Raw genomic sequence first — 15686 nt, forward strand, 5'->3', positions numbered from 1 at the left:
GCCTTCCCCCCTCTTCTTAAAGGGGAGGGGCCTAGCGCAGCGCAACCCAGGGCTCAGCTGGGCTACCACGGATCGAAGTGCCGGCAAAAGAGCCCGGCACTCGAGAAGTGCTGGGCTCACTGAGCGCAGCTGGCACTCCGTGGGGGGGTTGCAGAGGAGGCCGGGGATGGCAGAGGGTGCAGGTGCTGGCAGGCGGCCAGCAACAAAAATGGCCACCCAGCACCTCCCCTTTAATTTGTGCCGCCCTAGCCGCAGGTAGGCCTCCCTGACCCCGTCGGACTTGGCGTCCAGCGCTAATTCAGGGGGCGCTACTGAAGATCGTGGACGGGGCGCTGATGGTTACCGCCGCCACTAACCTCCCGCTGAATTTCGCGGGAGGCGTTGGCGACGCCGTGATCAGGCGCTAGTTGCTTTGCGCCCCGTTAGTGCCCTCTTAGGTTAAGTTAAGTTTGTATGGTGTTAATTTATAAAGGTTATGCATATTCTACCCCACACATTGGCAGACAGAAGTCAAAAAAGATATAACATTTGTTTGATTTGTCTAATTCTACAAAAATGTTGCTGGGCTCATGTAGAGTACAACAGCAAGTATGTTATGCTAAGCCTTTATAAATCACTAGTTAGGCCTTAACTAGAGTATTGTATTCTATTTTGGGCACCACACTTTAGGAAGGATATCAAGGCCTTGGAGAGGATGCAGAGGTGATTCACTAGAATTATATCAGGGATGAGGGACTTCAGTCATGAGGAGGGACTAGAGAAACTAGGATTGTTCTCGTTAGAGCAGAGTTAGTTATGGGGAGATTAAAGAGAGGTGTTCAAAATTATGAAGGGTTTTGTTAGAGTAAATAAGGAAAAACCAAGGTGACATATTTTCAACGGCACTGATGCTGATGTAAAAGATGGCAGGTGAACTTGAGAAGACAGAAGCGATCTGTCAATGGTGAGAGAGGTTATTCCAATGAGGTGACACTGGATAGGAAATTTACTCAAAACACTTGCAAGCTGCATAAAGCTCAATCTGTCTTCCAAATGCAGTAAGCTTGGAAAGTGAACAGATGTGAGATGAGAGCTTTTATAGCACATTTGCAGCTGTCAAGTAATGAGATGATTCCATGGTCATACAACTCCTGAAGTGCTTACCTGACGTGAACTCCGAGCAGCGTGGACCCCATAAAATGTAAAGGTGAGCTCAAAATACTTTTTAATGGGCTGTTAACAAGGTCATAATGACTTAAATTGCCTCCCCCGTTGCTGCGTATTGGGTCTGTTCAGCGCTGACAGACCCAACATCTGGGAAAGGCGCGTGGCGGTGGGTTGACAGTGGTGTCCCGACCCACTGTCAAAAAATGATTCCCCACCCGACCCGCAACCAAACGCGCCCGCTGACCCCCTGAAAAATTCCCCCCCTGGTGAGGAGGATCATAGATTTTCACCCAAGGTTAAAGTAAATAAATTGCTTGATTTTAACAGTGCCACACAAAAAATAAAAATACATTTCTATCAAAAAGATAATGCTTACTGAACTATAAACAGAACTTCTACAGCATTCCCAATTTACTGATTTGAGCAAGGAATGTTTAACTTTTGCAAGAATGAATGGGAATAAATAATGCATTTTAGCCAGCAGTGAATACAAATCTCTATACTTTGACCAAACATTGCCACCAGCATGAAAAATCTGTCAGGATTTACAAAATGTTAAGATCAACAGATATTGATGTTAATAAATTATCCAGTCCACCTCAGATGGAATAGATTTGAAAGCATTTTCTGATGTTTCTGTAATATATCCATCAAAGTCAGATAAATCAGAAGATATTTGAATGGCTTTTCTTTTATTGTCACCACAAGTCTCTATGGAGCCTGAAGCTACCATTTCACAAAGTGAAAAAATACAATTTCACAAAATAGAAAACCGAACTTCCTTGCAAAATCCTTAAAATGTGCCAAGACTTAAATGCCATATCGGATTGATGGGACAGCATACCAGCACGCAAATATGAAGTGTATGGATTGGTGAGCCTCGGTTACCACATTATGAGCCCCAATTTAAGCAAGGCCATAGATAAAATGGAAAAATTAGAGGACAAATCAAGCTGCATTTTCCACCTTAACTCTTTCCTCACAAGTGTCTCAGTAATGGTACTTGTACCCAAGAGTTGGTTACCTGCCTGCCCTCCCAGTTGGGGTAAAGTGCAAGGGTAAACTAAAGATGAGGAAAGTGAAAACCAGAACAGAAATACAAAATAAAATACTCACCTATGAGCTGAAGTTGAATTAATCAAATTTTGGTGGCTGGCAAATTAGTTCACATACCAGGACCACCAGAAACTAAACGTTTCTGGCTATCGTTAGGAGAAAATTAATTATGTTCATGGTTAGGCTCCTTGACTGAGCATTGTTATGACTGCTGTTAAAGTCTTCCCTTAAGAGGGGGGAAGAGAATGAGGAAAAGCCATTTTCTCACTGCAATATAGCTCTGCCCTCTGTCAATCCATTACAGGGTGATATTGATAGCAGTCAGGAAGATTTCAGCAGGCTAAACACATCATCCTAAATGCAGGACTGTGTGCCAGCAAACAATCACTACATTGAAACAAAGGGAGAATGGTAAAGATTTTATTTTAAACAGTAAGTTAATAACCATTAAAATAAACATTATTGCACTAGATAGCTGCTATTTCGATTCTGAAACATACTTGTCTGAAATAAAGTGCAAGTAACTCTTAATAGCTAACCAAAAAAACTTGTTTTTTAAAAAATAAAATGCTGAAATGTTGGACTATTGGTTCACTGAGAAAATCCTGTGCCTTTAGTACTTGTGTGTATTAATTTGACTAACTTTATGAAGTTGTTCAAGAAAGGCAGCAGGTGGCAGTCTACAGCTAGCAATCTGAGAACAGTAACAAACAAAAATCATGTGATGTTGGTCAGTCAAAGCACAGTCGAATAACTCCTGATGCACATTTGGTTACGTGACGCTGTTAAGTGTAATCTTCTATTATTGACAAAGAACCACCATTAACTCTGGTCCTATTAGAGCCTACTCCTAACCCTACTTCCATTATAGATAGCGAGCCACTATCAAGTCCAATCTTCCTCATGGAAGCTGCACCAGACAATACACATCAGAAAATAAATTCTTTGGAAGACACTGTTAAGGCTGATGTTATTTCTGTGTTTAGTCCCATTAGTGTTGTCACCAGCTTTTCAGTGAAGAGTAAAGGTGGGTGTGTACAATTTCTGTGCTTTGTCCACTTGAATTATGAAAAACACCTTGTTCTTCTGAATTTGGGTTGTGTGGAAAGTGAATTTTAGACAAACACAATAGGGTGGTTAATGGTAATAGTAATTGTGGGAGAAATTTTAGATGATGAATTAAAAGAAACACACAAGAAAACAAGTACATTTGTTCCTACAGTTATTTGTTTCAATACAGTAAATAAAGAACAACTTGCATATACATAGCACTTTTAATATTAGATATATCCCAAGGCCTTTCGTAGGGGGAGGGGGGAGAGGAGGAGAAAAAAAGGAATTCAGGAACAAGAAGCCAAGGTAGGAGAATGACGGGAGTTGTCTGAAAGCCGAGTTGAAAAGATGGAGGTTTTTAAAAGGTGAGAGGCTTAGGGATTGGTGGGCAGAAAGTCTCTGTCATGAATGCCAGGGCGAAAGGAGAGAGGGATGCACAGAAGGTCAGAGTCAGAGGACTGAGAGCATGGGAGGGCACAGTAGGCTGGAGGTAAAAACAGAAATTGCTGGCAATACACAGCAGGTCAGACAGCATCTGTGGAGAGAGAAACAGAGGGCTGGATTTTCCTTAAACTGTCGGGAAGGAGGCGGGACTACAACTTTCGGGTTTTAGTCCCACCTCCATCGATGTCCGGCCAATCGACGCGATTTTCCCTTGATTGACCTTGTTGAGCCCGCCCAGCGGGCTCAGCAGGCCAATTAAGAGCCACCTAGCAACAGGTGACGTCACAGATTGAAATTTCATCTGTCAAGAGTTTTTGACAGATGAAATATCAGTGTTTCACAGCTGTTTGAAGCTGTCAAACACTGACAGTCTGACTTCTAACCTGAGTCCTTCTATGCAGACTCAGTTAGAACTGTCACCGGCACTGAAAGCTGAAGGCTGTCACTTTTGACAGATCACAGCCGTGCAGCTTTCAGTTCCGGCTGAGTGATGGACTCCCGCAGCCTAGAGGAAGATAGGCTGTTAAGCTAAGTACAGGTAAGTAAACCTTCTTTACACACTTTAGACACACCAAGCACACTTACCTTTGCACTCATGCACCCATCACTCACCTGAACACCGACATCGCGACCCCTCCAAGTCCTTCAACCCGACGGCCCGCCTGCTCTAACCTGGCGTGGTTTGGAGCCGTCGGGAATCCCATACGACACCCCTCAAAATAGGGATTAGGCTAAAAACTGCCTGTTAACTACCTTCCCGCCTTGGGTCGGCGGGTTCCAGTGCGGGGCGGGTACCCACCTTCCTTGAAACTTACGTGGAGGCGGGTTTTGGGCGGGATGGTGTCGGGACCCCCGAATTCAGGATTTTCGCCCCCCCCCGCACGCCTGAAAGCCCGCCTCACGGCACACTGAAAATCTGGCCCAGAGTTAACATTTCAGGTTGATGACCTTTTGTCAGAACTGGAAAAAGTTAGAGGTGTAACAGATTTTAAGCAAGTGCCTGCCCTTGCACTTGCTTAAAATCTGTTACATCTCTAATGTTTTCCAGTTCTGATGAAAGATCATCGACCTGAAACGTTAACTCTGTTTCTCTCTCCATAGATGCTGCCTGACTTGCTGAGTATTGCCAGCATTTTCTGTTTTTATTTCAGATTTCCAGCATCTGCAGTATTTTGCTTTTGTAAGGCCGGAGATGTTGTTTAAGTAAGGTGAAGTAAGGCCACAGAAGGATTTGGATGAGGGCTTTAAATTTAATGGTTTGGGGGGGTGGGGGGAGGTTGCCGTCAAGAAGCCAGTGTAGATCAGTGAGGATGACATGACGGGCAAGCAGGATTTAGTGTGTTAGGGTATGAGTGATTGAATTTTGAACAGGCTGACATTTGTGAGAGATGGCCAAGGAGGACATTGGAGAAATCTAGTTTTAAGGTGACAAAAGAGTAAATAAGGATTTGCTGATGGAGTGAGTGAGGTAGTTACAAAAGGGGATAATGTTGAGTAGGTGGATGTTTGTGCTCTTGGTGATGGCATATATTTGGGGATTGAAGTCCAAATCTGGCATTAACAGGACACGGTGGTTTTTAATGCTCAGGCTCAGGTTGAGTATGGGGCCAGAGAAGAGGATGGAGCCAGGGCCAAGGAAGCAGAGATTATGATGGGGGCCAAAATTTCAAACATTTGTCTTTCCAATGTTTAGCTGGAGGAAATTTTGACTCATTCATGACTTAATTCTGTGTCAGGCAGTCTGACAACACAGACAGGTAAAGGGAAGTGGTGGAGAGGTATACCTGAGTGCCATTCGCATAAATATGAAAGCCGATTCCATGCCTGTGGACGGGAGAGCATATAGATAAAGATGAGGGGGGAAAGGATAAATTGTTGGACAATTCTGGATAACTATCAGAAGGGAAGGTCTGATGAGCTACTGGAGATGGACTAGCTGCATTTGGACAGGTTGGAGAGAAACCTCATGAGCGCAGTCCCATGGAACTGAACAAGAAGAGGCAATGGAGGAGGATGGTTTGGTCAACCATATCAAATGATAAAAGAGAGGTCAACGAGGACAAATGGGTCATGATCACAGTCACACAGAATGTCATTTACGTCTTTGGCCAGGGTGCTGTGAGCTGGGTGTAAACTGGACTGAAGGGATTGGAACAGCAAATTTTGGGAGAGATGGGCATATATCTGGGAGACAACCTCAATTCTGTTGACCTTAGAGAGGAAAGGAGGTTAAAAATTGGGCAGTAATTGGAGAGATGGATGGGATGAGAACAGGGGTGTGATGATGGCACTTTTGAAAGGAAGAAGGACGGTGCCTGACCAAAGAGAACCATCAACAATGCTGGCAAATATAGGGCCATGATGGAGAATTAAACTGTTAGGAATTCAATACTAGAAATGAAGAAATCCGTGAGTCCTTCACACTAGGTAATGGAGATGGGTGGGGGTGGCGGCAAAGGTGCAACTGGCATTTATGTTACTTGTCAATGGCTTACCTGTGAAGAAATATTCAGTAAACTCTCACTGAACTAAATTAAAGGTTCATTGATGAAAAGATTGAAATACTGAACTCATATTGTACACAGACAATGTTATGTTTTATTATCTATAAAAAGTAATAAAAGGAAACTGAGTACTTACTTCATCTGAGCTATCAGAGCAGTCATAATCTCCATCACATCTCCATCTGGCAGCAACGCAACGACCATTGGCACAGGTAAACTCATTCATGGAGCATGAGCGAAGTGCTGATATTTAACAAATAAAGGAATGCTTTAATTAAAAAATTAATTCCATTCCATGGAAGAATTGTTCCATCATAATCACAAACCTGGATCAATATAGTATCCTGAATGTAAAATGTTTTCATGCCATTCTAAATTTTATAACTATATTAAATTTAATGAAATTTGAAACAAACAAAATAATAAATCATCCAGGGGTAGTTCAGTTATGAAAACTAATTATATACAGGTGCACGAGAAATGTAAAAATTCAGAAGCTCTTTAAAACTAATAAATACCTGAATCTTAAATTAGATGATTCAGTAAAATGGGCAAGTATAGAGTTTAAAAAGAACTTCAAAGTCTTGATAAATGTTGACAGTGCCATTAATATGTAAACACTGTAATATAAATTTTGACTGGAAATGGTTATTAATAGTTTGAAGCAAGGCATACAAGCTGACAGTATTTCTGCTTTGTACTTCATTTAATCAAGAGGATCTAACTATTACTTCTGCCATATCCACCGGTAACATATATTCCTCAACCAACATCACTTAAAGCAGATTATCTGGTCATTTATCTCAAAGCTACTTGGGGGACCTTGCTGTGCACAAATTGGCTACTGATTTTCTCTCCAACAGTGACTACACTTCAAAAATAATTTGCTGGCTGTAAAATGCTTTGGGGTGACCTGAGGTTGTGAAAGGCGCTATATAAATGCAAGTTCTTTATTTCTTTACCACAAGTCCTGCTATCTCAAGCAGAGGAAGTTTTTTTAAAAAAGGCAATGACACAGAATATCCCCAGAGAAACAAAATGCACTTTGACTGTTTCGCTCTTTATTAGGCAAATGCACCGTGCAGTGTGTTACTAAGCCATACCAATCGGATAGATCCCAGGTTGGAAACCACCACCCTTCATAAATGTGAGCTCATCCAAAACTCTGCTGTCTGTATCCTTATGTATAAAGTCCTGCTAACCCATCACCCCTGTGCTTGCTGATCTACATTGGTACCCGGTCCGGCAACTCAATTTAAAAATTCTCCTCCTTATGTTCAAATCCCTCTATGGTCATGCACCTCCATATCTCTGTAAACTCCTCTAGCCCTACAACCCTCTGAGACCTCTGCGGTCCTCCAATTCTGGCCTCTTGCGCATCCCCAATTTCCTTTGTTCTACCATTGGCTGCCATCCCTTCAGCTGCCTAGGCCCTAATCTCTGGAATTCCCTCCCTAAACTTCTCCATCTTTCTACCTCTCTCCTCCTTAAAGTTGTTCCTTAAAACCTACAGTGAGGCTGAGGGTTCACACTACCTGTGTACCTTGCTATTCTTTTTGGGCTGTCTGTGAGACCAGCACACAATGAGTTAAATGTTATTTAAATTCTGAACATGGATTGTAAATTGGGTAAGGGGATTTTAAAGCAAGGATATATTCACAGGAAAGTAAAATAGTAGAATGCGTAAGAGTCAGTCAGTTATATCTGTAATGGTCTGGAATATGTCAGCTTGGTCACTTGTGTTTATGGTAATAAAATGAATGGAAAGAGTTTTATGACAGCAATAAAACAATTAGAAGTGTTAAGTGCCTGGTTGTTTAGTTTATGCTGTTATTCTGTTGTCATTTGTATGTATCTTTGAAGTACTATGATTTATTTGGAGGTATGCATTGAATGTAGTGATCAAAGGTAAAGAATGGTATAAGAAAGGTGAGGGAATGACTGTTTAGCAGCTCATACTGGAATTATGATGGGCAATAAATGCTGGCATTGCCAGCGACGCCCACATCCCATAAACGAATTTTAAAAAAAGATGCCTCAAGAGCTCACACTGGAATCATGAAGTGTGATGTTCAGCAGCTCGCTCTCTTACTGGAATGGTGTAGTATGGAAAGACCTGAGCACTCATACTGGTTTTGTGAAGTATGAAGAGACCTGTGTACAGACACTGGTTGTGAATGGCTTGAGGTTTCAATAAAGTCCTGATCCTGCATTGTTACAATTGAGTGTGTGTGTAACCTAGTGTTTAAAATAACAAGATGAAAAAGAAGAAAGCAGTCCAACACCTATCACTTCGACCAAACGTTTGGTCACCTGCCCTAATATCTCTATGTGGCTCAGTGTCAAATTTTGCCTGATAACATATAAACATATGAATGACAGACAGGTAAAGACCCTTTGGTCCATCCAGCCTGTCCCACAGAATTGTGATACTTTGTGTATCACACTAGGTGCACTCTCCACTCTACCCGAAACTATGTGGGAGAGGCAAAAAAACCCATGCCAATTTGGTGGGAAAAAAATCTGGGAAATTCCTCACCGACCCATCAAGGCAATCAAAACTAGTCCCGGAGATCACCCTAACCCTGAATTCCCTACCTTTTTTTAACGCTCCATCAAAGTTCCTTGGGACATTTTATTATGTTAAAGGCACTATATAAATGCAAGTTATTGTTGTTGTGATAAATTAATCTCAGCCAAGCAGTGGTAGAGGGATAACATGTCCTTCAATATCCCTGGGTTAATTAGAGGAAAAATCAACCAACTGTTAATCTAGTGAGCCCTGTGCTTTCAACAGTTTCCTGACATTCACTGCCTAATCTCATAGAAAAGATTAGTGGTGCCAATGAAATTATACCCCAGCATGAATTATTGCTTAATCTGTTTTTTTAAAATCAAATTATCAACATAATTGCTCAACTCAATAAAAAAAGCAGTTTAATTAGTAAATTTGAGACAAAAATGTAATTCTAATTGCTTTTTGTACATTTGGTATTCATCAGCAAAAAGCCTGATATCAAATATTAAAGAAACGTTTCTGAGACTATAGTGTAATTAACAGGAAAGGAAAGTCGAGAAGGAGAATTTTCTGTTCATTTCACAAAGTTGGGTGGGCATGTGTGCACGATACAAAGCTGGGTGGGCGTGTGTGCTGTGAGGAGGACGCCGAGAAACTCCAGTATGATTTGGACAGGTTGGGTGATTGGGCAGATGCAGTATAATGTGGATAAATGCGAGGTTATCCACTTTGGTGGCAAAAACAGGAAGGCAGATAATTATCTGAACAGCAATAGATTGGGAGAAGGGGAAATGCAACGAGACCTGGGTGTCCTTGTGCACCAGTCGCTGAAGGTAAGCATGCAGGTGCAGCAGGCGGTTAAGAAGGCAAATGGTATGTTGGCCTTCGTAGCGAGAGGATTCGAGTACAGGAACAAGGATGTCTTGCTGCAGTTGTACAGGGCCTTGGTGAGACCACACCTTGAGTATTGTGTGCAGTTTTGGTCGCCTTATCTGAGGAAGGATGTTCTTGCCATGGAGGGAGTGCAGCGAAGATTCACCAGACTGATACCTGGGATGGCAGGAATGACATATGAGGAGAGATTGGGTCAATTGGGCTTATACTCACTGGAGTTTAGACGAATGAGAGGGGATCTCATTGAAACTTATAAAATTCTAACAGGACTAGACCGACTAGATGCAGGAAGGATGTTCCCGATGGCGGGGGAGTCCAGAACCAGGGGTCACAGTCTAAAGATAAGGGGTAAGCCATTTAGGACAGAGATGAGGAGGAATTTCTTCACCCAGAGAGTGGTGAACCTGTGGAATTCTCTACCACAGAAGGCAGTTGAGGCCAATTCCTTAAATATATTCAAGAAGGAGTTAGATATATTTCTTAAGGCTAAAGGGATCAAGGGATATGGGGAGAAGGCAGGGACAGGGTACTGAGTTTGGATGATCAGCCATGATCTCATTGAATGGCGGAGCAGGCTCAAGGAGCTGAATGGCCTACTCCTGCTCCTACCTTCTATGTTTCTATGTAAGAAAGTATAAGAATTTAAACTTACAATGATAGGAAATGCTGTTAAATTTGTTGCTTTGTGAAAATGTGCCATTTCAGGTCTTTTTCCATCCTTAGTTGATCTGTGCTGTATATTACAGGAAGATGTCATGCGCACCCCAAGAAGAGTGGCTGCATTTGATTCAGTGGGGGCAAGCTCTTTGTACCAGCCAGAGAGCCAGTCCTGAGCTCCCCATCTTGGAAAGCCTTTACAAGCTAGGTATGCAGGGGTACTCATCAGTACTCTGTTTGTCTATCCCCCTTGGAGTAATATAATTTGCACCAGGAGATGGGTTTAACTGATAACTATGTGGAGGAGTTTATTGGAGTTCTGGCAAACTGTTTTCTGGAAACTGTCACTTGCTGTAAAACTAGAAAAATTGGCTCAATCACCCAAGGGCACCTTTCCAAACTCATGCCTTGGAAAAGTTTAGAAGCCTGCAGTGGCAGCTGGTGATCTTTTTGGCGGGTGAGGCACACATGATTCATGCCGAAACAAGCCAGCTTGTCACCGCGGCAACGGTCCCTTCGCACATGCACAATGTCATTGAAGGCACATACTGTAGAGTAGGAACGGAGCCCCAATTACCCCGAGGAGAAACATAGAAGGGTAAAAAAATAATCCAAAAGGAATGCAGTTTTGTAAATGTTCATTCGGCTGCAAGTTGCATTCTTGTGCGTGGAAGATTCTAAAATAGAAATTGTTCCTTTCATGCGTGTGCCATTCTACAGTCGCTGTAAGCCTGGCAATTCTAGCTGGGGTAAGTGCCTCACTTGACAAACCTTCTCCGTGACATTGGTTTGCCCTGGATCTGCATTACAAGAGCCAGCAGTATCATTTTCAAATGTCGCTGAAGGGAATTGGCCTAAGAAAGTGTTCAGATTTCTGCAAACCCTCCAAATTTGATCGTAATGATGGGGATGATAAATATAAGTGTGAAAACAATCTTCCCCATTCTTTCTTCCAAATAGGAAATGGAGTATTTGTGTTAATATGTAATGATTGCATCAACAGCTCTCAGGTCACAAAAGGCACAAGCCTGCATGTAAAACAGCATCCCTTTCCACATTAGCTCAGCCCCAGAATCACCCTGGCAGTGTAAATTGTAATTTTCTTCACTGTCTGTCCTGAAGGGTTATTCACTAAAATTACTAATCAGTGGCTTAGTGCAGAATCGGAGGGTAGTTTTGTGTTGTGCTGGCAATTGAATTATAAGCAACCAGTTTTACTGGCACTGTCAACACTGGGGAAAATGTTTGTTTTTTCCAAATCGTTAAGCAAATGTCAAAGCAAATGATTAACCTACCACATGATTCCTCATCAGAGTTATCTCCACAGTCATTATCGTAGTCACACTGCCAGTGCCCAGGTACGCAACGATTGTTTCTGCACCGGAACTGATATGGCTCACAAGTTCTTTCATCTGAAAGATATTTAAGTGGTGCAATAGTTTATTTTTCCCCCTTAGCAGTGTTTTGAAAATATTTAATCCTGAAATACATTTTACGTGGTGAACCTTTCAAATTACAAAAATGACAAATCAGCCTCTTTTTATATCATATCATTAAAGACAGTATGATACTAGGTTTCATTTCTTTGTCATCTGTCAAATACTAAATTGTGTGTTTTCAGGTGAGACCTGGTAACTATAGACATTGACTCATGCAGACGTCAGTTATAGATTAAAATTCAACTTCACGGTACACTTCAAAGGCAATGGCAGTCTTACTCCCTGTTCAAATAAAATGTATGTATTATCATTATATCACACCCTTTATATCATCTCTGGGATAACAGTCTGTTGTGATTAGGTTCCCATTACTTTGTTTAAATTATGTAAATATATATGTTATTGTTCTGACAATAGATCATTGCAATAATAAAAGCCTCAAGAAAGAAAATTCAACAGCTTCAACATTTACTTCCTTTTCAATAAAATTTTGCTACGATCAGTCGCTTCAAAATCAGTTAATAGAAGTATAGCTTGACTTGATATAAACTCAGCAATGTTTGCACTTTGGTTGCCAAGGAATGATTATTTTCCGCGACCAAGTTGCCTTTTTGTTATTAATTATTCATGAGATATTCCCATACTTCAAACGCCTTGTTTGGCAGCACAATGCCGTTTTCCACGGATTGCACATTTCAGTAAGCAAACAGAAGTGTTTTATTGTGTTGTCTGACTGACATTTAGTTCCTCAAAGCTCTGGAAGTTGTAACTGCATTTCTGATGCATCATTTATTAACTGATCCACAGAATCATAGGGGAGAATTAATTCCATGTCACTAATAATCAGAAAGTAACTTGATTCATATTTGACTGAATGTTGGACGTTTTCATTTTAATACCAACATCTTTACAATGAAATAATTTCTAACAACTCGCAATGCAGCTGTGCTGCACAAGGAAAGGAACAATGTCACAGTCCTAATAAGATGACACCATTTCTTAGTTTTTTAAAATTAATTTGTGTCTTGATGAAAATGAAAGACTGCAGCTGAAGTGAAGTGAATATAATTGTGATATCATCTAAATGAGTAGATTTATAAAGATCTTTAATATATCCCTACACTAAAAACAACAGCTTACAGTCTAGGGCAGTATTACTGTATTGCCAGAATATTGGAGTACAGCATTGTTTGCGGTGCGAGTAATGAGGTTTCACTCATCAGATAACTTGAAAACAAACTGTTCTCCATGAGCCTGAGGTGCATGTTCTTTCCTTAAATTGTGTTTTAAAATGCAACAATTGGATGCAACAACAACAATAACAACAACTTTATATAGCACCTTTAACATAGTAAAACGTCCCAAGGCGCTTCACAGGAGTATTATAAGACAAAACATTTGACACCAAGCCACATAAGGAGAAATTAGGGCAAGTGACCAAAAGCTTGGTCAAAGAGGTGGGTTTTAAGGAGCGTCTTAAAGGAGGAAAGAGAGGCGGAGAGGTTTAGGCAGGGAATTCCAGAGCTTAGGGGCTAGACAACAGAAGGCACGGCCACCAATGGCTGAGGGGTTATAATCAGGGATGCTCAAGAGGGAGATTTAGAGGAGTGCAGATATCTTGGATGCAGACTGATTGTTGGCAGTCCTAACATATAAAACCAGCCTTCTAATAAGAACATAAGAAAAAAAATCTATCAATCTCTGTCTTGAATACATTCAACGACTAAGCATCCATAGCCCTCTGGGGTAGAAAATTCCAAAGATTCACAACTTTTTGAGTGAAGACATTTCTCCCCATCTCAGGCCTAAATGGCCAACCCCTTATTCTGAGACTGTGACCCCTAGTTGTAGACTCCGCAGCCAGCATCTACCCTGTCAGGCCCCTTAAGAATTTTATATGTTTCAATGAGATCACCTCTTATTCTTCTAAACTCTAAGGAATATAGGCCTAGTCTGCTCAATCTCTCCTCATCGGATCATCCCCTCATTCCAGGAACCAGCCTGGTGAACCTTCGTTGCACTCCCTCTAAGACAAGTATATTCTTCCTTAGGTAAGGAGACCAAAACTGTACACAGTACTCCAGGTGTGGTCTCACCAATGCCCTATATAATTACAGTAAGACTTCTTTACTATTATACTCTAATACCCTTTGTAATAAAGGCTAACATACCATTTGCTTTCCTAATTGCTTGCTGTATCTGTATGTTAACTTTCTGTGATTTGTGTACAAGGACACCCAGGTCCCTCTGAATATCAACATTTCCCAGTATCTCCCCTTTTAATAAATATTCTGCTTTTCTATTTTTCCTACCAAAGTGGATAACTTCACATTTCTCCATATTTATAGTCCATCGGCCATGTTCTTGTCCACTCACTTAACCGGTCTATATCCCTTTGCAGCCTCTTTGCGTCCTCCTCACAGCTTACTTTCCCATCTAGCTTTATATCATCAACAAACTTGGTCCCCTAATCTAAGTCATTAATATAGATTGCAAATAGCTGAGGCCCAAGCACTGATCCTTGTGGTGCTCCATTAGTTACAGCCTGCCAAACCAAAAATGATAACTGGCACTGGCAGGAGCGACTTTGTTCTTCACAGCAAGTTGCCACACTTCTGTAAACGAGCAAAGGCAGGTCAATGAAATGTGAGGCGTTTCTCCACAACATCATTCTGAAGCATCTTTGTGACATGACTGTCACCTTGTTTTTTGCAGTCACACTTCTGAAAAAGCACTGCTTGTTTGTAATGGGCCAGTAATTCCTGTCCCAACGCGTGCGTACGGACGGGGTACGCACGCGTGGGCCCGGAGGAATTGCCAGTTTTCAGCATGCACAGCGCATGCAGGGAAAACCGGCATTTCCTCTCCTCTGACCCAAGGGGTTAAGAGGCGGAACGCGTACAACGTATCAGGCAGCGCGTGCGCGCTGAACTTCCCTTTTTTTATTAGAGTTGCCCATGGGGAAAAGACTCCGGTTTTTATGCATGGAAAAAGCAGCCGTAAGTACTTACTTTTAACAGGTAAGTGGTCTATTAAGTAAAATTAGAAAATTTTTCCACAGGTTCATTTTTTTTGAAGACTTTACAGTAAGGTAAGTCTATTTTTAGCCCCGATTTTTTATATAATAATTTTTTTTTAAATTTAAAATTATTGTTTAAAATAGTTTTTTTACAGTTATTTATAGTTTATTTAAGTAGTGTGATTTTTTAAAAATTTTCTTTCAAGTTTAAGTATTGTTTTGGGGCCAGGAGTTTTCATGAGTTTGACAGTTCTTACTATCAAACTCATGAATGAACTTTTGCAACCTCCCATTGGTTGCCCAGTGCTCACGTGATCCCAGCCGGTTCATTGCACTAAGTATGCTGCTGGGTCACGCACGCACAGCGCGGCAGGACCTGAAGCGGGCCAGTGACAGGAAATGCAATGCGGGCCAGGATTGAAATGTCAGCGCGCCGGGTAAGTGCACATCGGGGGCTTGCACGCGCGGCAAGCCCCCAAACCTAATTTCTGGCCCATTGTCATTTAAAGTGAAGCCAAACTTGCACAGCACTTACTAGGGCTATCTGAAACAGACAGGAAGTTAACACTCCTAATTACATGTCAAATATACGACAATGTGAACAATTCATGCTAAATGTTTAATGGCATTATTGTTTGCAGGAACAAAATTGTTAGATGGAGCCCAGTACATGCACATTATATTGCTATGTATTAACAGTTGCCATAATTGATTGGTATTTCTTACTCCATACATGTTCAATCTCCTAAGGTAAGGTATTGGTTTTCCTCGAGAGGGTTGAAACAAAACCAATTTCCAATGTGAGTAGGACTTTTAATGAAAATGTCTGGCAACTTTGACCAAGGTCTGAATCTAGTGGAAAAGCTTTATGATTCTCCCCACCCCCCCGCCCCTCCACACAAGACAGTATGGCGTGTTAATGGAAAGATATCTGGGAACATAGGTTTTGCTCAATG

At 41.5% G+C, this 15686-nt stretch overlaps 1 protein-coding gene across 1 annotated transcript in view; it reads right to left on the bottom strand.

The window, feature by feature from the left end:
• Positions 1-15686, bottom strand: part of LOC147120556 (low-density lipoprotein receptor-related protein 1-like) — a 2135446-nt gene that overhangs the window by 158892 nt on the left and 1960868 nt on the right. Inside the window, exons 68-69 of the mRNA XM_085986655.1 lie at positions 11568-11684; positions 6340-6446 (exon numbers count right to left, since the gene is read on the bottom strand). Of these exons, the coding sequence (XP_085842781.1) occupies positions 6340-6446; positions 11568-11684 (224 nt within the window). The remainder of the gene's footprint in view (positions 1-6339; positions 6447-11567; positions 11685-15686) is intronic.

This window comes from Somniosus microcephalus, chromosome 4, assembly GCF_052327205.1.
Source record: "Somniosus microcephalus isolate GS21.2 chromosome 4, FLI_Smic_1.0, whole genome shotgun sequence".
In the NCBI taxonomy this organism is placed as follows: domain Eukaryota; kingdom Metazoa; phylum Chordata; class Chondrichthyes; order Squaliformes; family Somniosidae; genus Somniosus; species Somniosus microcephalus.